Raw genomic sequence first — 21,272 nt, 5'->3', positions numbered from 1 at the left:
TCGTATGCACTGATGATGTATCAGTTCCTGTTTGTAAACTTCCTGTCCACCAATGCTGGTGCTGTGTTGCCCACTGAAGACGGTCCCGGCAATGACGTGGTGTCAGAATGGGTCCTCGGTGTGGCCTGTGACAGTGGAGGTGTCTGCTCGACAATCGTCAACGCACGGTGTCCTCACTAATGTGTTGCTGGTGTGCCCCCATAGTCTGTCGAGCAGTTTCTGCAGCAGTAACAAAGCGATCTTGAAGACACTGTCGGGTGGTGACCTGCTTGTCATCTGCTTTGTTTTTATCATCAAATTTCATTTTTTCCGGACAAGGTAATGTTAAATTTTAGAAACTTTGACAAAAATACTCAGATATTTAAATGACAACTTTTCATGCAATGTTACTTGAGGTGACGTTTCTTTTGCAGTTCAGTATATTATCCTGGATATGCATTTTCAGGTTATCTTAAAGTTCCACCCACCATTTGAATTATCTTGAAGTTGCCGTCACTTGCCTGCGTGTTATAAACAGGCTGCCATGATATATTAGATATTGCTGCCGACTGTATAAAACAACATTCACTCACCCATCAGGATCCCAAGTCGTTAGTTTATGAAAGACAAGAAACTTGTTGATTTCAGCTTTATTAGTCATATTTTCTACAGCAAGTTATTGCGGCTGGCAGCTCGCGGTGTGAATCTCCATGTAACAAGGCAAGTCACAGCTTGCACAACGTCAACAGTAGCAACGGTAACTGTACACAACTAGACAACTAGCAACATTCTCAGTGTACTACTGCCTGCAGCATGGGGGGAGGGGAGGGGAGGGGTGCCAGGGCTGGGGCAGCTTACACTGTGTGGCAGCTAGGCCGTGCACTTGGCAACAGTCACTTCCTTCTGCAAAGAGGCACTCCACTTACCTACACACACGTCTGTCCTGCTGGTTACTGAAAGTTTAAAAGTGCTTGCAAACACCTATTTTGTGTATATCGTTGCCCAAAACATAAATCAAACCAAACATTTATGCGAAATAGTATGTCCTTTGTTGGAAGAAAGCTTGAACACCCAATGTCTAAAATAGAATTGATGATCTTTGATTTCGGAGAGGACAGACACATATTGTTGCCAGTACATACATTTTACCTACAGCTGATCAGTTCTTGACAGAAGAGATACTGCCTATCAGTTATTGCCTATTGTATGTAGCAACAATGTGAGGAGAGGCCCTACCTCTGGCTCCCCAGCCCGGGAGAAAGATGTACTTCTACTGGTGTCTCATGGGCTTAATATCGTAGGGATCTTCTCTAGAATAAGAACAACTTAGAGGCATTCTTGTTGTACAGTATTGCTGATTCAAGCCATGAACACTGGGAAAACAGGAGGCAGGCTCAAGCAAAATATGTATGTGAAACAACTACTTGCATTATCTTTGTGTATTGGGGGTGCGACAACAATTTCCGTGTGGAATACTATTACCCAATTATTGACCATCCATGAGGGTGATATCATGTTTTATGGACCCAGGAAACTGTTCAGTATAAGTTTCCTGGGTCCACAAAACATGATGTTGCTCAAATTGTGGTCAATAATTGTTTAATTACATTATTTAGAAAACAAGAATATTTCACATTCATGATGATGCACAAGTTTGCTCTACACTCTACAAAATATTTCTCACCTTTGAGTCCATTGGCTTAATCATGCAGGGCAATATCACTTTTGATCGCTGCCTGGCAGGGTGGGTCTCAGGGCAATACTTTGTTTTAAGGAAGGTTATATGACACTTTCTCATCCAATGACAATACAGATATAATTTGTAAATGTAATAATAGCCGCTAGCACAAGCATGTGGGTCATCTGTGTAGAACACTAGCCACTATAACAAGTGTATGGGTTATCTGTGACTACTAGCCACTACAAGCAAATGGGTTATCTCTGTAGAATACTAGCCACTATAACAAGCATATGGGTTATCTGTGACCTACCAGTCCCTATAGCAACCACATGGGTTGTCTGTGTGACCCACTAAGAACTATAACAATTATATTATTATTTCTACTACTATTATTTGCACAAAGGCATGACAGATTTCTCCCCCCATAGCATAAAAGAATATGAAAAAAGTGCTTTGGAAAGATACAATTGTAGGTCTTCAGGCAAACATAGTTAAGAAGAGTTATCTCCCTTCCCCTACAGTCTCTCCACTCTACCTTGTGTATTCTGTGCAAGGTTCACTCCAGCCCTTCCCCTACAGTCTCTCCACTCTACCTTGTGTACTCTGTGCAAGGTTCACTCCAGCCCTTCCCCTACAGTCTCTCCACTCTACCTTGTGTACTCTGTGCAAGGTTCACTCCAGCCCTTCCCCTACAGTCTCTCCACTCTACCTTGTGTACTCTGTGCAAGGTTCACTCCAGCCCTTCCCCTACAGTCTCTCCACTCTACCTTGTGTACTCTGTGCAAGGTTCACTCCAGCCCTTCCCCTACAGTCTCTCTTCACTCTACCTTGTGTACTCTGTGCAAGGTTCACTCCAGCCCTTCCCCTACAGTCTCTCCACTCTACCTTGTGTATTCTGTGCAAGGTTCACTCCAGCCCTTCCCCTACAGTCTCTCCACTCTACCTTGTGTACTCTGTGCAAGGTTCACTCCAGCCCTTCCCCTACAGTCTCTCCACTCTACCTTGTGTACTCTGTGCAAGGTTCACTCCAGCCCTTCCCCTACAGTCTCTCCACTCTACCTTGTGTACTCTGTGCAAGGTTCACTCCAGCCCTTCCCCTACAGTCTCTCCACTCTACCTTGTGTACTCTGTGCAAGGTTCACTCCAGCCCTTCCCCTACAGTCTCTCTTCACTCTACCTTGTGTACTCTGTGCAAGGTTCACTCCAGCCCTTCCCCTACAGTCTCTCCACTCTACCTTGTGTATTCTGTGCAAGGTTCACTCCAGCCCTTCCCCTACAGTCTCTCCACTCTACCTTGTGTACTCTGTGCAAGGTTCACTCCAGCCCTTCCCCTACAGTCTCTCCACTCTACCTTGTGTACTCTGTGCAAGGTTCACTCCAGCCCTTCCCCTACAGTCTCTCCACTCTACCTTGTGTACTCTGTGCAAGGTTCACTACAGCCCTTCCCCTACAGTCTCTCCACTCTACCTTGTGTACTCTGTGCAAGGTTCACTCCAACCCTTCCCCTACAGTCTCTCCACTCTACCTTGTGTACTCTGTGCAAGGTTCACTCCAGCCCTTCCCCTACAGTCTCTCCACTCTACCTTGTGTACTCTGTGCAAGGTTCACTCCAGCCCTTCCCCTACAGTCTCTCCACTCTACCTTGTGTACTCTGTGCAAGGTTCACTCCAGCCCTTCCCCTACAGTCTCTCCACTCTACCTTGTGTACTCTGTGCAAGGTTCACTCCAGCCCTTCCCCTACAGTCTCTCCACTCTACCTTGTGTACTCTGTGCAAGGTTCACTCCAGCCCTTCCCCTACAGTCTCTCTTCACTCTACCTTGTGTACTCTGTGCAAGGTTCACTCCAGCCCTTCCCCTACAGTCTCTCCACTCTACCTTGTGTACTCTGTGCAAGGTTCACTCCAGCCCTTCCCCTACAGTCTCTCTTCACTCTACCTTGTGTACTCTGTGCAAGGTTCACTCCAGCCCTTCCCCTACAGTCTCTCCACTCTACCTTGTGTACTCTGTGCAAGGTTCACTCCAGCCCTTCCCCTACAGTCTCTCCACTCTACCTTGTGTACTCTGTGCAAGGTTCACTCCAGCCCTTCCCCTACAGTCTCTCCACTCTACCTTGTGTACTCTGTGCAAGGTTCACTCCAGCCCTTCCCCTACAGTCTCTCCACTCTACCTTGTGTACTCTGTGCAAGGTTCACTCCAGCCCTTCCCCTACAGTCTCTCTCCACTCTACCTTGTGTACTCTGTGCAAGGTTCACTCCAGCCCTTCCCCTACAGTCTCTCCACTCTACCTTGTGTACTCTGTGCAAGGTTCACCCCAGCCCTTCCCCTACATTCTCTCCACTCTACCTTGTGTATTCTGTGCAAGGGCACCGGTTGTGGGAGTAGATAATGAACCCATAGTGGCATGTAGAATAAACTCTCAGGTAGTGGAATAACTGAGGGTAGTGGCTTTGACTGAGTGGAGCTTGGGTATTCATGACCAAAGCTGCATTGCCCTGAGTTTTGAGTGCTTGAAAGAGATATAGAGATATACCGTGTTTTAGTACATAGGGATCCTGATTAGTTAATTCATGTAACAGCCAGGCAACAGTAACGAGAATGCCCTAAGATCGGTCCATTGTGTTTACAAGCTATTTGCACTAGGTAGGATAAGGATTATGCTTACAAAATAAGGTGAGTGTTGAGTTGAATGTAGCTAATTGTTGAGTATATGAATGATAAGACTCAATCCTCCAAGTTAACAAACCACAGTATCAACAATGTGCTTACCACACAAAACAATATAGGCATATGACAACAAAATAGGAAAACCATTTCACTTAACAAATACCACTGAACTTGTATAAATACAGGACTGTGTAAGAACAGAATAAGAAAGCCTTCAATACCATAAATGGTAAGTAACAAATTATCATACCAGTAAAATCCAGAATACCAGTAACAGGAGTAACAATACCTTTAACAAAGCTGTCACATCAGTTGCTTTATGTCAACACTAGGGAGAAATATACCAATGTCAGCTGCATTCAACATACATCATCAACTCCAACCAGCAGCATACCAACTGACACCAATAGCATGTCAACTGACACCAGTAGCATGTCAACTGACACCAGTAACATGTCAACTGACACCAGTAGCATGTCAACTGACACCAGTAGCATGTCAACTGACACCAATAGCATGTCAACTGACACCAGTAGCATGTCAACTGACACCAGTAACATGTCAACTGACACCAAAAGCATGTCAACTGACACCAGTAGCATGTCAACTGACACCAATAGCATGTCAAATTCAATCAACAGCATACCATAATAACCAACAGCACATCAACTGCAGCCATAAGTTTGTCCAGTGCATATCGGTTGCATGTCAAATTTAACCAACAGCAACTGGAATCAACAATATGTCAACTGCAGTCAATGCCATGAATACAGCAAGTCAACTTCATGTAAATAGTGATTGTACGCTGGTAAAACAGGCAGACAGTTTCTAGTGTCTAGCACATCAATTGCATAATCTTTAAAGATCATGAGAGCTACAGAGTTAACAGGGAATACCAAACCTGTGTCTAGCCGTTAATAACAGATGGTGGTATTTGCTAGAACATGATGCTCTCCATCTGACAACATTAAATATTCCTCTAGAAACCTAACAAGTAAACATTTGGAGGTCACATTTAGACTACATACAGGGTGTGTGGCTTTAATTATTGTAAATCTTGAAATTATTGCGTGTACAAATTAACATGACTGGTGACCCCTAGCCAAAAATGAGACTCCCGCATCCCATTCCCAGTGGAATGATACATATCCTTACCGTTATCCAACCTTACCTTAATCCATTCAAACAGAAAATGGCACCGCTCATTGGCACTGAGAAGAGCACTTCCGTAAAAGCAATAAACAGTGTTTTCCTAAAAACAACACACAGTTTCTATGTTTATTCTGTTGACTGGCATCAAGGAAGTTCAAAGGCAATAACCTAATTGAACCAACAACAGTTCACTGATTGGTATGCAGAGAAGGTGTCAACAGACTTGAAGGCAAATGACAAGACAAAGGCTGTAGATCTGAAGAGTGTGATGAAGCCTATCGGTGTGTATTGGGTCGTGTCGGCCTTTGACGCAGTGTTGCGGAGGTGGTGCCTGTCTGGACTGCCGGAGTGGTCCAAGTTGCCTAGTTTGACACGAGTGGGTAGAACTCTCGACCCCAGCAGTGATAACTCACCAGATGTCCATTATGTAATTTCTATTCTTTAAATGACATTGTTATATACTTGTTACAACTGCTGCTAAATAAACCATGTTCGTATTTATTTTCAAGTTGGTATTTCCAAAGTTTGCAGTGAGGCTGCCTTATTGTTGATAGTCAACAATGAGAAGTTTCATTAATGCAAACAAATACCACTCGCATTTTTCGCATTTAATTCACGCTTTGGTTAATTTCAAGATTTCCAGTATCAGCTTATTTCCGCATACTCAACCTCTAATCAGACATTTAGTCTTAACTTTGGTATTGAGAACTCCAGGACAATGTATGAACATTACAGGTTCCACACATCCCTTCAATAAGACAAGGACACTGTCGTGTGGCACTGTAGTAACTCTGTAGCTCTAATGCAGTCTAGGTACATGAAATGTCTATATATATGCTCAAATCACAGTATCAGTACTAGTATTGTCTATATATGCTCAAATCACAGTATCAGTCCTAGGAAAATGATTTGTACATGCTCTGTATAATGTCACATTAACAACTCTTTATGTGAAATATGGCAGTTTGTCACTATGCAAGAGTAACTCTTCTATTCATGTTACAAGCATTCTATGCAAGCATTCCACATGGCTGACGCTCACCTAGGACCAGCATCAGCGTGTGTACAACAGACAGACTACCACGTTCTAAACTGCAGGAATGTCATTACTAACACACAAACCATCATCAACTTTAGATAAATAACATACATAATACTTCATGATAAGTATTTCAGGTTTATTGAATACAAACTGTCTTTATGACAAAAGGAGAGGGTATAATTCAGAGAAAAGCTCTTTGCAGCCTTGTCATCAGACAGTGTTACCAATTTCTGCTGTCTGACATCACGCAAAGGGGGGACTACTCTCAAATTAGTTAACTGGGTGAAGGTCAAGATGACGAATGAGACTGTCTCAATAGTGCCCTATCTGTCTCCATATATCTAATTTGTTCAGATTTTGTAAACACAGCTCAGCCAAGAGGCACCCAACATTCCTCCGAGATATGTACTCTTAAGTCAACATAAGATGAAATACATGATGTAATACTCACACATGGGCTTATCCCCGAGTCTGTGGTTGACAATCGCCACAGTACACCAACTATTGTCACCATGTCTTATTAGGGTTATATTGGATTATGAAAGTTCAGAAAGTAGCTTCATTTCAAACAGTAGAGGATAACCAAGATCATTGATATCATAATTATTCTGATACCTACACTAGAGCCTAAATTTACTTCAATAATAATGTCACTGTTCCAATGCAACAACACATACAATTTTAAGTACACAATTTGTGAATATCAAACCGTGGCTAGTTTCTTTTATACAAGGATAAAACATGAAACTATATTGTACTACTTGTATTTTCAAAATCTACCAAATACTATCTACTTCCAAGATTGTCCTATTCTAAGTGCTGTGAATGAGGCTGCTATACACCTATGTCGTAAGCTATGTACATCGTGGAACAAGTCAACATCAGATGAACTACATGATGTAATACTCACACAAGGGCTATAATTCAATATCTGGCTGACAATGTGAACATAACCAGTGGCGCTACTATACAAAAGTGGGAAAATAGTCTGCCTCAGTTACTCCATCAATTTGGTTAATTAAAAGAATGTTCAAAATTTGGAATGGCAGATCTCAGCAGCTGCTGCCATCCTGGGCCAGGGCATCATGTCTTCTGCTGCCGCTTAATTAAGATCTGAGGACAAGTCAGAACGACATTTCATCTGACCAATCAGAGTGTCGCTTACCAGATCATGAAAGTAACAGTCAGAAAATGATTTCTGATCCTCAAAAGATTGAACACTGGGTATTCTGAAGGACAATTACGGGCTCTAGGACTGAATCCATACAATCTATAGGCCATCTATTAGCCATTCCACAATGTTCGTTTGTTCTGTTTTAAAATTTTTAGTCAAGAATTTGTCAAAGTATGTTTCAAAGCGTAGTCGCCCGTTTGAAACTAGTGCCGTAAAGCATGAGAAGGCTGCCTTCTGATTGGCTAATGTCGACTTATAGTCATTCCATTGGTCAGTTAAAATTGGTGAAAGGTTGGTGTGACCCTTTATGGAATGTCCTCAGATCTTTGTTTAGCGGTAGCGAGCACTAACATCTGATTTTGTTTCACATCACCCCAGAAATACTTTCCTTGATGGATTGCACCCCTCCTATACCTAGCTCAGTGTAACATCAGCTGGTGTAGTTATCAAGTGGGATTTGCTCCCAATTCTATATTTCTCTCTATTTCAGCAGATGTGTGATTGAATGTTAGATCCACACTGTAATTTTCAGACAAAATATTCTTTTGCTAAACCTGAAACATAAGTAACTATAACCAGACACTCTTATTATACAAAGCTACAAGTATGTCATAATGATGTTAATCTACAAATATTCATATTGTACAAATATGTGAAATATGAAATTGCAATTTCTAAAGGCATACAATTTGTTCAGCATTGCACCCTACCCACATGAACTGTAAAAGACAATGATTGTTAAATATGTTCCAAAACATATATGATGCAACCATGCCAAAGACTCATTCCGTCAGCTAATGTGTCAATCAAAATAAACTTTGACACCTGACATCTCTTAAAGTACAAACACCATAAACCATTTCCTACAACATGATGAAGCATGAGGGCAATCCATATATGTGGCCACCATCTTCCTGTGCTTCCTCCCTCATACTGTCCACATTGTACATTGGAACAAACCTACATGGATTGATGAGGTTGGAAGATACAGATGGGACATGGATGGCTTGTGTGACTGAGGGACTGGGCTATAACTCACACTGGGAATAGGAGAAAGTTGAATTGTTTCAATCACTGAGATCACATAAATATTCGTCAATCATAGACTGAGCCATGTCAACATAAGATGGATATGGAGAGAAAATTCATCATCATCATCATCATCATCATCATCATCATTTTAGTCATCTTCATGAATCGAAAGGATAGTACCCTACCATCAATTCCTTGAAATTGACAAATAAACAAACCAAAGCCATAACCAGTTTCTTCCCTCATTCAAATAATCATGATAATACCCAAACTTCTCACAATCAATGTTTGTTCAATAACCATGATCCAACACTCAATGACTTTTACAGACAGACACCTGCAGTATCAGCCAGAATGAAACTACCTGAATCAAATTTGAAATTTTGGCAATTTCAGAAAAACAAACTTTTGAACAGAAGCCACTTAAGTGACAAAATAACATTGAAGTGTTCCCTGTGCACCATATGCTCATGTTCCTGCCGGCGTCCTGCAGGGGTGGTCACACATGCAGGCGGTGTGGCGCCCTTTCATGGTCATCCTTGTACAACCTGATTTCAGCCTGCTGCTAATCTATGCACTAGTTTCTAAGGTATCCATTCCTACACAGGCCGCATTACACAAATGTCAATGTTCTTTAGATTTTTCCACATTATCCCGCAGCATCTGCACTTGTTCTGAAAAAACATAACAGATGATAAAATTATCAAGTTCACAAATATTGAACAATAGTTATAATTGTTAATAATTCTCAGAATACTACCTCCATAACATCTTTGCCATAAATCCTGTATTTTGTCTTCAGTTACACTAACTAAATTTTCAGATTTTCAACAAACGTCCTCTACACTGTCAATTACACACAATTAGTTGTCCCTGAATAGCACTATAGCAAACCAAGCTATAGCATGCATAATGGCGGGAAACCTCACTTCTTTACCTATTGTTATAGTTGTAACTCTCTAGCACTTGGTTGTAGTCACATTTAATCTTATATTGTTCTATAGTTTTCTTAAAACACTATTTTGTGTTGTGATACGTGTGGAACATATGCTTTACATCACTTTATTTTAAGTATGCTTAATCAGTATGTATACAACCTAGGTTGGTCAAGGGACATCGTCCAAACAAATGGGTTCTTTTCTAACAATTTTTGAATGGAGGTAGGGATAATTCTTCTTCAAAAACATTACAGAAACTATCATAAAAAAGTTCATGTGTTTCCGTAAAAGCAGGCATGTCAACCCGCAACAAGTCCTGAAGTTGATCAATGCAAATAGAGGATATATGGTGCTTAGATTTGCATAACGTAAACAGTTGACAGGGGGTGAGGATTACAAGATTTACCTATACCACGATAATATAAAGTCAGACTTTATAAAGTTCCACGCTTCCAACAATAGTCTACAATAGTCTCATCCCTGGAAACATTGTACCAGCAGTAATTGAGAAAATAACAACATTTAACTAAGTTATGAAGTCCAATCACTTTCAGACATCTCAAAAAGTTGGTTTTATCCAAACTTAACTGTATTTTCAAGGTAGATTGATTTTCTGAAAAAAATGACTACCTAACTGGACAAATCTTAATCATTCTGAATGCAATTTAAGAGGAAACAAATTGGTTGGAATAAATATCAAATATCAAATATCAAAGTTCACACATTGACTTTGCGATGATCTCTTGTCTGGGATCAACCTATTTAATCTGCTTGCAACACTGTCACACTCTCACCTTCCCGCAGATTGGCTATTATAGACTGTTTCCGAACAAACTCCAGACATAAATCTTTGCCGAGGCCAAACGCTCTCATGTTGCAGGTGAATGTTCTGGAACATAATCGTCAGCTCAGAAATTAATGAGTTTTTATATTGAAAAATTGCTCATTGTAAAGACATATTCATGGTACATCTCCTGGTTCACTTGCAGTTACATCAACATCTGTCTACCATATGGCAAACAGTCAATGCCAGTCCCAAAGATAATAGGCATATTCTTACTTCTCACATTCAGCATAGTGGCATAGCAGGAAACCTGGCAGGGCATTGTTTCCAAGATGACTCAAGAAACTAAAAAATATATATTTACCCAAGTTGACCAAATGTGATATTTTCTTGAAAATGTCGGTCATCAGTTCTGGCATCTTTTGGAGCCTCTCTGAAACACAAACATCAAAGTAATTCTCAGACAACGTATCAACAGAGATTTATCTAGGATTTCAAACTAAGTGTCCCAGGAAGCCAAATTGCTATTTTGTTCAAAGTTGAGATTTTTTAGGGTTAGTACGTTTAGGCTTTTTGTGTTGCAATGTAATGAATAACGCCACAAGGCTCTGTAGCTCACGGGTTAAATTCACACATTGTACCCATGTGGAGAATCAACCCTGATCCTTCAGCATAATGAGCCAGTGTTTTAACCACTGGGCTACCCCCAACATCCCTTATCAATTAAGAGAATGCTGATCATCAATATAGCTGTGAAACAAACATCGCTGTATCCCCAATGTTTGTGACATGATCATATCATGGATTCTTTGATGAGACAAACATTGGATGCGAATCTCACAAACATTGTGTCAGCTACAACTGTAGTAGATGTGGAATATGTTTAAAGTAGCATTGGCAAAGTCACATTCGTACTGAAACTGTGTGAATGTATAAGTGCAGATTGCATTGTTTTTTCATTGACATGACACAATATATGGGAGTGATACATGGAGTTTGGAGAGATGACACTTCAGTCCTGGTGTACATAGACAGGGGTGGTTCTAGGGCTGGGACGGGTAACTTGGGTACTTGGGTCGGGTGGGTCCTGAGTAGGACCCGGGTACCAACATGACTACCCGGACCCGTGGTTAGTCACATGACATACTGTTTAATAACATTAACAATAAAACTCAATGGTTACACTACAAGTATAGCTAATGTTCACATTTCTTTCTCACTATGCAAGCATTTGTTCCAATCTCAGTAAAATCAGATCCTAGTTCTTGCTACCGCTAAACAAAGATCTGAAGACATCCCATTAGGGGTCACGTCAAAACGACCTTTCATTCGACCAATCAGTGCGTCACATACCAGATTATGAAAGTGACTGTTGGAATGTGATTTCTAATCATGCAATCTCGAAAACTTTAAAATGGGGTATCCGAACGATAGTTACGGGTTTGAAGACTGAATCCTTACATTCTAGACCATCTATTAGTCATTCCAGAATGTTTTTTTGTTCAGGTTTCAAATTTGTAATCGAGAATTTGTCAAAATATGTTTCAAAGCGTAGTCACCAATTTGAAATTTGTGCCGTAAAGCATGAGAAAGCTGGTTTCTGATTGGTCATTCCATTGGTCGGTCAAAGTTAGCACAAGGTCGGTCTGACGTGACACGTAATGGGATGTCCTCAGATCTTCGTTTAGCCGTAGCGAGAACTAAGGTCTGATTTTAATGAGATTGGCATTCGTTCTGACTTTTAATATGTTCGAGTAAGGATAAAACATCTATCAATTGCAGTGTATCGGTTTTATATGTGTATCTAAATAGGTTTTGCCAGGGCTACGGTAAAACAATTCCCATTTGGACATTTTGTACCCGACTCTTGAGACCTATAGCGGGTACCCGGTTTGGGCCGGTTAATAGGGTGTTGGGTACCTGGGTAGTAAATTTGGACTCATCCCAGCCCTAGGTGGTTCATGGTTATTTCACTCCCAACTGAGACTTCTTGCAGTCTATTTGATTAATCTATTTTCAGTTTGAGATTTATCTTTTCCTCTTTCCCAATATTATATTACATGGATTTTGTTTGAATTAATTTCACAGTATGAAAGTATCAATACAAACTCCACTTCCTATTAAAAAATAAAAAAATAAAATGTACCCTTTCTTTAGGTTTACAGGGAAGTTTGTCAAAACAAAAATACATTTTCAACTCAAAAATGTAAAAGAATTAATGGGATATTGCTTTTATCAGATTTCTATGCAGTATTTCATCAGCAACCAAACAGCATCCTTACAATGACCGGCTACTGGATCTGTAGCCAGGAACCCTTGCTAGTCATGACAGTAGGAGGGACAGGGCTAGAAGTAGATATCAGCATTCACCAATCTCACATTACACTACCCACACATGTCACATGGACCAAAATGACAGAGAAAAGCCTTGAAAGGTCACGTTCGATCCGATTGCAGTAAGAAACGGATTTTGTTGGTACAATTCCCTCAAGGATGAGTGTCAGCCACGGATCCCCAGTCAGTAATCATGTGCTGGCTGATGATGTCACATGACGTCTGATGATATCGGTCAGAGAGGATAGGGAGTAATTCAAATACAGCAAGGCTTTATGGAGCTGAGTCCTTCACTTCCACAGTAGTGAATGGATGTAAATCTGCAGTCAGTCATATTCCAGCTGTATCACTGTAGCCTGTACATAACAAATCTGTTGACAAGTGTGGTGTGGTGTTTCCACTGCCTCATGTTGTATGTCACAGTTGCCTCTCAGACAGAAGAATGACCACTGAAGGAAACAGTGGATGCGAGACCCCAGCCTGATAACAGTGCCGACTTGACCACACTGATGCTGTGTGTGGTTGTATGTTAACTCACCAGCTCAAATGTCTGTCTAGACTGTGTCTCTTCAGTAATCAATGTATTCCTTGAAGTATCTTAACTAGATTTGTAACAATGCTTTCAAGTTTGTCAAAGTTCTGTAATAAAAGCCCTCCTGAAGATCCTATTAAATGATCTATAAGTATTTGGCTGCCTGCATCTGGTTATCTGTAGCCATTGAGGATGGAGAACTGCTGGCATCTTTGTGTGGCTAATGGTTTGATTGGAATGAGAAGTGCTTCCCCTATTACACAAACTTGCTCAATCCATGACGTAAATGTTTGTCAAGCACAGTAGCACTGCTTGCAGCCATGGAGCTGGGCATCAAGCAGTTAAAGGAGGTAAAACATATAGGTGGCCAGACAGCAGTCACACCTGGATTAGTGCATTGAATTCAGTCAACCATGATGGATTAGTGCATTGAATTCAGTCAACCATGATGGATTAGTGCATTGAATTCAGTTAACCCTGATGGATTAGTACATTGAATTCAGTTAACCATGATGTATTAGTACATTGAATTCAGTCCACCATGATGGATTAGTACAGTGAATTCAGTCCACCATGATGGATTAGTACAGTGAATTCAGTCCACCATGATGGATTAGTACAGTGAATTCAGTCCACCATCATGGATTAGTACAGTGAATTCAGTCCACCATGATGGATTAGTACATTGAATTCAGTTAACCAAGATGGATTAGTACAGTGAATTCAGTCCACCATGATGGATTAGTACAGTGAATTCAGTCCACCATCATGGATTAGTACAGTGAATTCAGTCAACCATCATGGATTAGTACAGTGAATTCAGTCCACCATCATGGATTAGTACAGTGAATTCAGTCAACCATCATGGATTAGTACAGTGAATTCAGTTAACCATGATGGATTAGTACATTGAATTCAGTTAACCCTGATGGATTAGTACAGTGAATTCAGTTAACCATGATGGATTAGTACAGTGAATTCAGTTAACCATGATGGATTAGTACAGTGAATTCAGTTAACCATGATGGATTAGTACAGTGAATTCAGTTAACCATGATGGATTAGTACATTGAATTCAGTTAACCATGATGGATTAGTACAGTGAATTCAGTTAACCATGATGGATTAGTACAGTGAATTCAGTTAACCATGATGGATTAGTACAGTGAATTCAGTTAACCATGATGGATTAGTACAGTGAATTCAGTCCACCATCATGGATTAGTACAGTGAATTCAGTTCAGGAGGAGTAAGATAGAGGCTGCAGTAGGTGGAACGTGACAATCAACAGAACATGTTGGCCATGTATTGTAAGGATGCAAACAACCAAGAAAGATGACAGGGGTGGGTAGTGAACATTGGAGATGACTTGATCAATAATGAGTCTTGCATTCATGATTGGTCAAACATTCGTTCAGTTCAGCCCAGTCCAGTTAATGTAGAGGGTGGCCTTTGACGTCGAAATACACATTTCCCGATGTCCTCTATGGGGGAAAGGTCAGGACTCAAGGCTGGCCATTGCATTCTGGTGATGTTTTATTTGTGCTGGAGGTAGGCAGTTACGATACGTGCAAGTTGGGCACAAGCTTTATCGTCTTGAAAGACACAATGTGGACCAACATGGCATACAAGCGGCACAACTATTGACCCCAGTATGTTGTCTCGGTAGTACTGATCCTGCACCATATCATGACAGACCCACCCCCAAATCTGTCACACTGCCATACGTTGATGTTTGCAAGACATTTGTTAGAACACCTCAAGACGCGTTGATGCCTATCCAGAAAGTCCAGAGTGAATCTGGCTTCATCTGGAAACATTACACGAGAACCACCAGCCACCACTCCACTTTCTACGCTCTAAACACCATTGGCGTCTGTGTAGAATGTGGCGATTTGTTAACGGTGCTAAAACACCTACGTCACATTAGCTACATGCAGGCCCATTTCTAATCGTCTGGCCAGTGAAGAGTTGGGCCTCGATTTCCTAGATCTACAGAGCCTGGTTTCTGATTAATCGATCCTGGACTTGTGTTGTTGACCTTAGGGCACCCTTTGAGGGGCCGATTATTAACATTTTGTATCTGCAGAAACCTGTTTCAAAGTCTGCAAGTCTTAGTTGAGACACATTGAACATACTGGCTCCTTCTCATGGAGTTCTTTCAGTTCAAGCATGCCAGTAGCCCTCAGGCATTCATCATGTTGTAGACGATGCATTCCCAATCTCATCATAAGTCCTGCATTAAAGCAAGAGTAGAGAGCTTTCGTGTCACTGTGGATAATGAAAATCAACAATACTAACAGCTTACAGCAATTTGACAACCTTTCACTGAAGTGCCAAAATAAAAAATGGACCCCTACCCACATGCACGGAGGAATTGCATGTTGTGTTGGTGCATAAGGTTTTGGTTCCAAAATCTCTGGAAGTCCTTATTCAAAGCTGATGTTCGTCTGACAAAATATCATGACATTTATATTTCATGAACCCTACTTTTTTGGAGAGCATAGTTGCAAGCTTTTTATCCTTAGAATGTTTCTGTTGCTGATTGCATTCAATAATCATAATGCTAGTCTGCTTTTCCTGTATATATTATTTATCTACAGGGAATTTTCTACACAAGTTTGATTTGCCTCAAAAAATCCATCTGAATAATTGATGTTTCATTCATGAAAAATATTTCAGCAGCAGCTAGAACAAGAATATATTGTCATTAATATATCATTCATTCTACTTCAAGCTGGTACTGTTAATTTGTACACTTCAGCTATATCATAATAGGCTGATTTCTAAAGCACTACATCAGCTTAATTTACCTCAAAGTGGTTCAACAATCAATGAATGACTCCATAAGGTAAATGATTTTATGTTAAACCATCACAATATGTGGACATTTACTGGCACGATAAGCCAAGTACAGACATTGATCGAGGACAAAAATAAGATGGTTAAAAGAAACAGGACAGGATTGATTATTCTTAAAGGGGATTGACATGACAATATGCCCACAGCACATCAGATATATTGATATTATACTGATTTATAATACTCCATTCACTCTTGAAGAAATTATTTGGGACAAAATAAGTTTTCATACATTTTTGGATGAAAAGCTAATATTAAGATTTCATTTGAAAAGAGTATAATCTGCAGAAAAAAGGTTCTTTTTGAGATGTGAGAATAATGCTATATTTTGAGGCAATTGTGTACAGTTATGTGTTACATATTGAAATGGCTGTTATGGAATTCCGATATTCCACTTCCTAACATTGTCATGCATGCATACAAATCCATGTACACAAATCCATGTACAACTGCAACAGACCAGTATAAGACAGGCATCATGTACGTACCCACACAGAAACACAAACATTCCAGTAAAAAACAAATTAATCTGTATGCCAGTTAACTACAAAGTCAAATTATTAAACAACCTTCTTTATATTTTCAGCATCCCATAAGTTCACACTCACAAAAGCTCTTAGGTTTCCAGTAACCTTTATCTGCCACATGCCTTCAATAATTCAAGATAATGTACAAATAAAGGGATCCCATTACTGTCTGACACATGTTACTCCAGGACAACTCATAATGAAATGAACCAGACTCTATTTCACATATTCATTGATGTTGAAGAGTTTTTTCACTGATCTATGGCACCAATTACATAAATGAGACGTAATAATCTTCTCTACCTAATGAAGTCAAGTAACTTTTAAAGAAATGATGGAAACTCAGTGCTTTGGTTTCATAGTATTCAAAGTGGAATACAATCCCCAGCCGAATAGGAGAAAATAAAGACTCTTTAATGGAGTTTGTATTTTTCTCACACAAAACACGAACATATCCTCTGTATTAACGTACGCCAATAACAGCTGAAATGGATGGAGATGGGACAAAGAAAGCAACAATAGCATAATGCTGCAGTATCAGACCGTTGGCAAGTGAAACTAGACAGGACCCAGCTGGAGGTCCAGGGCACCACAGTACTGGATGGAGTGGTTAGGAAAGCTGTATTTATTCAACTGCTATTGATTCCAACCATGTTGCATCTCATATCAGATGCCCAGTTTCTCCTTGACTCCATAACAGTCAGTGCATGTCAGTTTGATGGGAAATTAAATACTTGCAAAACAGCTCTGATTATTTTTCATTTTTTCACCTGTCAGCAGTTCAGAGAAAACATTTTCTGTGAAAGATTTCATTTCTTTACAATTCAAGTTTCTTGTTTCTTTTCTTGCAGGGGTGCTCTGTACTCATGATTCAATCTTACTGAAGCTTTGTCTATCTGTTTGGCTTCACATGTGTATCACTTGTAACTAAACTGTTTAAGTGAGTGAGTGAACTGGGTTTAATGCCGCTTTTAACAGTATCCCAGTTATATCACGGCGTGTCAGCTTAATGTGGGAGAAAAGCCCGAAGTGATGCAAGTCTCAGACATTTACCACTTTGGTGAAATCCACAACCACGGGTATTGTGCTGACAAACCTAGAAATATAATCAGGGTGAACTGGGATCTCACAATCATATAGGTTTCTGGTATGCTCAAGGGATGCAACTCTGCACAGCGAATTACAGCACCTTAGATGAATAGGCCACCCTTGCCCCCTAAACATAAACAATACAGGGGCCAGATACCAATTCAGTCTGATAATTCTGGCAGGCCTACCAATACCATTGTTGTCAAAGGAGTTAACAAAATCTAGAATGGCTGCAACATGTCACTTCTATAATCATCCAAAGCTTGAGAGAAAGAACAACAGGTACAACTACTTACATTGTCGGCATGGGTCTCCGGGATCTCTCACACTGAACAGCATCAAAGAATGCAGCATTCCAGAAGCGCAAAGACTGCCATATTGGCTGGTCACGCAGGTAGCTGTACAGGAACGATTTGTTCAGTTGCTGTCCAGCTGGCAACAAAGAAACAAACAACCATCATCATCATCATCATCATCATTGTAATGTACAAGCCTTTGGTATATTTCGGTCAGTAGACAGTGAGACTTATCAGATTGTACATGTCATATTTTGCAAAACAGCATATAACCGTTATTGCTACATAAATTAACGTATATCACCACTTATCTTACTGACTGTTTCGACTTGGCAACGTGATAGTTCGTGTGACATCACCTATATTCGTTAGTCTGTTCCACGAAACTACTTCTTGTGGCATAATGGCTTAAATCCGCCTTGTATGGCTACAAAATTGCTTCTAGTATATCTAAATGCATGGCATATTCCTACATAGCCTTGACACATCTTCAAATAACTTCTGTCACTGGTGGAATGCATTCTACGTTCCATCAACCGTATCTTCGAGCCGAGATACTACTTCCAGTTTGACATCACTTTGTTGACAGTTTGATTGGTTGTGAAAATCTCAGGCTGGAGAGAAGTTTGCCGGTTCGAGACTGAGAAATGTGAGTTGTGGTTCACAAATTATATATTTCTTCTATACTTTATTAACTGAATGTAAAAGTGTTAAAAGAATAATTACATTCTTTATAATGAAATAAATGTTTATTGTGTATTTCTTTATTGTGAAATTATTCTTGATAATTTAAATAATTAAAACTGTGTGGTTGGTGGTATTGGGAGTGATCCAAATCGCTACCCAAAGCTTTCCCCCCAGAACTATTACAATCATCATCATCATCATCATCATCATAACCATCATAGGCATCACTTTCACCATAATCACATCATCATAATCATAATAAACGTCACTATCATCATCTCTATGCTATTTCAACATTAAGATTTGCAGAATGCTCCATATAACTGATACTGAGGTATCACTTGTATCAGTTTATAATGTCTACACATTTCTGTGAGTCATCAATTGTTGTTTTCCACATACAAAGTTGACTGGGGTCCTGTGACACTCAATCAACTAAGTAACAGTGACTGCAAGCATGTGCAACACGCCATGTCAATGGGGCACTGTGACACTCAATCAACTAAGTAACAGTGACTGCAAGCATGTGCAACACGCCATGTCACTGGGGCACTGTGACACTCAATCAACTAAGTAACAGTGACTGCAAGCATGTGCAACACGCCATGTCACTGGGGCACTGGGGCACAGTGACACTCAATCAACTAAGTAACAGTGACTGCAAGCATGTGCAACACGCCATGTCACTGGGGCACTGTGACACTCAATCAACTAAGTAACAGTGACTGCAAGCATGTGCAACTCGCCATGTCACTGGGGCACTGGGGCACAATCAACTAAGTAACAGTAACTGCAAGCATGTGCAACACGCCATGTCACTGGGGCACTGTGACACTCAATCAACTAAGTAACAGTGACTGCAAGCATGTGCAACACGCTATGGCACTGGGGCACAGTGACACTCAATCAACTAAGTAACAGTGACTGCAAGCATGTGCAACACGCCATGTCACTGGGGCACTGTGACACTCAATCAACTAAGTAACAGTGACTGCAAGCATGTGCAACACGCCATGTCAATGGGACACAGTGACACTCAATCAACTAAGTAACAGTGACTGCAAGCATGTGCAACATGCCATGTCAATGGGGCACTGGGGCACAGTGACACTCAATCAACTAAGTAACAGTGACTGCAAGCATGTGCAACACACCAAGTCACTGGGGCACTGGGGCACAATCAACTAAGTAACAGTGACTGCAAGCATGTACAACACGCCATGTCAATGGGGCACAGTGACACAATCAACTAAGTAACAGTGACTGCAAGCATGTGCAACACGCCATGTCAATGGGGCACTGTGACACTCAATCAACTGAGTAACAGTGACTGCAAGCATGTGCAACATGCCATGTCACTTGGGCACTGTGACACTCAATCATCTAAGTAACAGTGACTGCAAGCATGTGCAACACGCCATGTCAATGGGGCACTGGGGCACTGTGACACTCAATCAACTGAGTAACAGTGACTGCAAGCATGTGCAACACGCCATGTCAATGGGGCACAGTTACACTGTATCAACTAAGTAACAGTGACTGCAAGCATGTGCAACACGCCATGTCAATGGGGCACTGTGACACAATCAACTGAGTAACAGTGACTGCAAGCATGTGCAACACGCCATGTCAATGGGTAACAGTGACACAATCAACTAAGTAACAGTTGCTGCAAGCATGTGCAACATGCCATGTCAATGGGGCACTGTGACACTCAATCAACTAAGTAACAGTGACTGCAAGTATGTGCAACACGCCATGTCAATGGGGCACTGGGGCACAATCAACTGAGTAACAGTGACTGCAAGATGTGCAACACGCCATGTCACTGGGGCACTAGGGCACTGTGACACTCAATCAACTAAGTAACAGTGACTGCAAGCATGTGCAACACGCCATGTCAATGGGGCACTTGGGCACAATCAACTGAGTAACAGTGACTGCAAGCATGTGCAACACGCCATGTCAATGGGGCACTGGGGCACAATCAACTGAGTAACAGTGACTGCAAGCATGTGCAACACGCAATGTCACTGGGGCACTGGGGCACAGTGACACTCAATCAACTAAGTAACAGTGACTGCAAGCATGTGCAACACGCCATGTCACTGGGGCACTGGGGCACAATCAACTGAGTAACAGTGACTGCAAGCATGTGCAACACGCCATGTCAATGGGGCACTGGGGCACAATCAACTGAGTAACAGTGACTGCAAGCATGTGCAACACGCCATGTCAATGGGGCACTGGGGCACAATCAACTGAGTAACAGTGACTGCAAGCATGTGCAACACGCCATGTCAATGGGGCACTGGGGCACAATCAACTGAGTAACAGTGACTGCAAGCATGTGCAACACGCAATGTCACTGGGGCACTGGGGCACAGTGACACTCAATCAACTAAGTAACAGTGACTGCAAGTATGTGCAACACGCCATGTCACTGGGGCACTGGGGCACAATCAACTAAGTGACAGGGACTGTCGAGTCGATACCCAA

At 41.1% G+C, this 21,272-nt stretch overlaps 1 protein-coding gene across 1 annotated transcript in view; it reads right to left on the bottom strand.

Moving 5' to 3' along the window:
* Positions 1 to 7,612: 7,612 nt before the first annotated feature.
* LOC124138956 (uncharacterized protein KIAA0513-like) overlaps positions 7,613 to 21,272 on the bottom strand; it is a 95,406-nt gene continuing 81,746 nt past the window's right edge. The window contains exons 6-9 of the mRNA XM_046505881.2: positions 18,087 to 18,222; positions 10,811 to 10,879; positions 10,457 to 10,551; positions 7,613 to 9,398 (exon numbers count right to left, since the gene is read on the bottom strand). Of these exons, the coding sequence (XP_046361837.1) occupies positions 9,349 to 9,398; positions 10,457 to 10,551; positions 10,811 to 10,879; positions 18,087 to 18,222 (350 nt within the window). The 3' untranslated portion in view covers positions 7,613 to 9,348. The remainder of the gene's footprint in view (positions 9,399 to 10,456; positions 10,552 to 10,810; positions 10,880 to 18,086; positions 18,223 to 21,272) is intronic.

This window comes from Haliotis rufescens, unplaced genomic scaffold, assembly GCF_023055435.1.
Source record: "Haliotis rufescens isolate VD_foot unplaced genomic scaffold, xgHalRufe1.0.p SCAF_19, whole genome shotgun sequence".
Classification (NCBI taxonomy): domain Eukaryota; kingdom Metazoa; phylum Mollusca; class Gastropoda; order Lepetellida; family Haliotidae; genus Haliotis; species Haliotis rufescens.
Note: the sequence above shows the minus strand (reverse complement) of the source record. Positions and strands in the feature narration are given on the sequence as shown.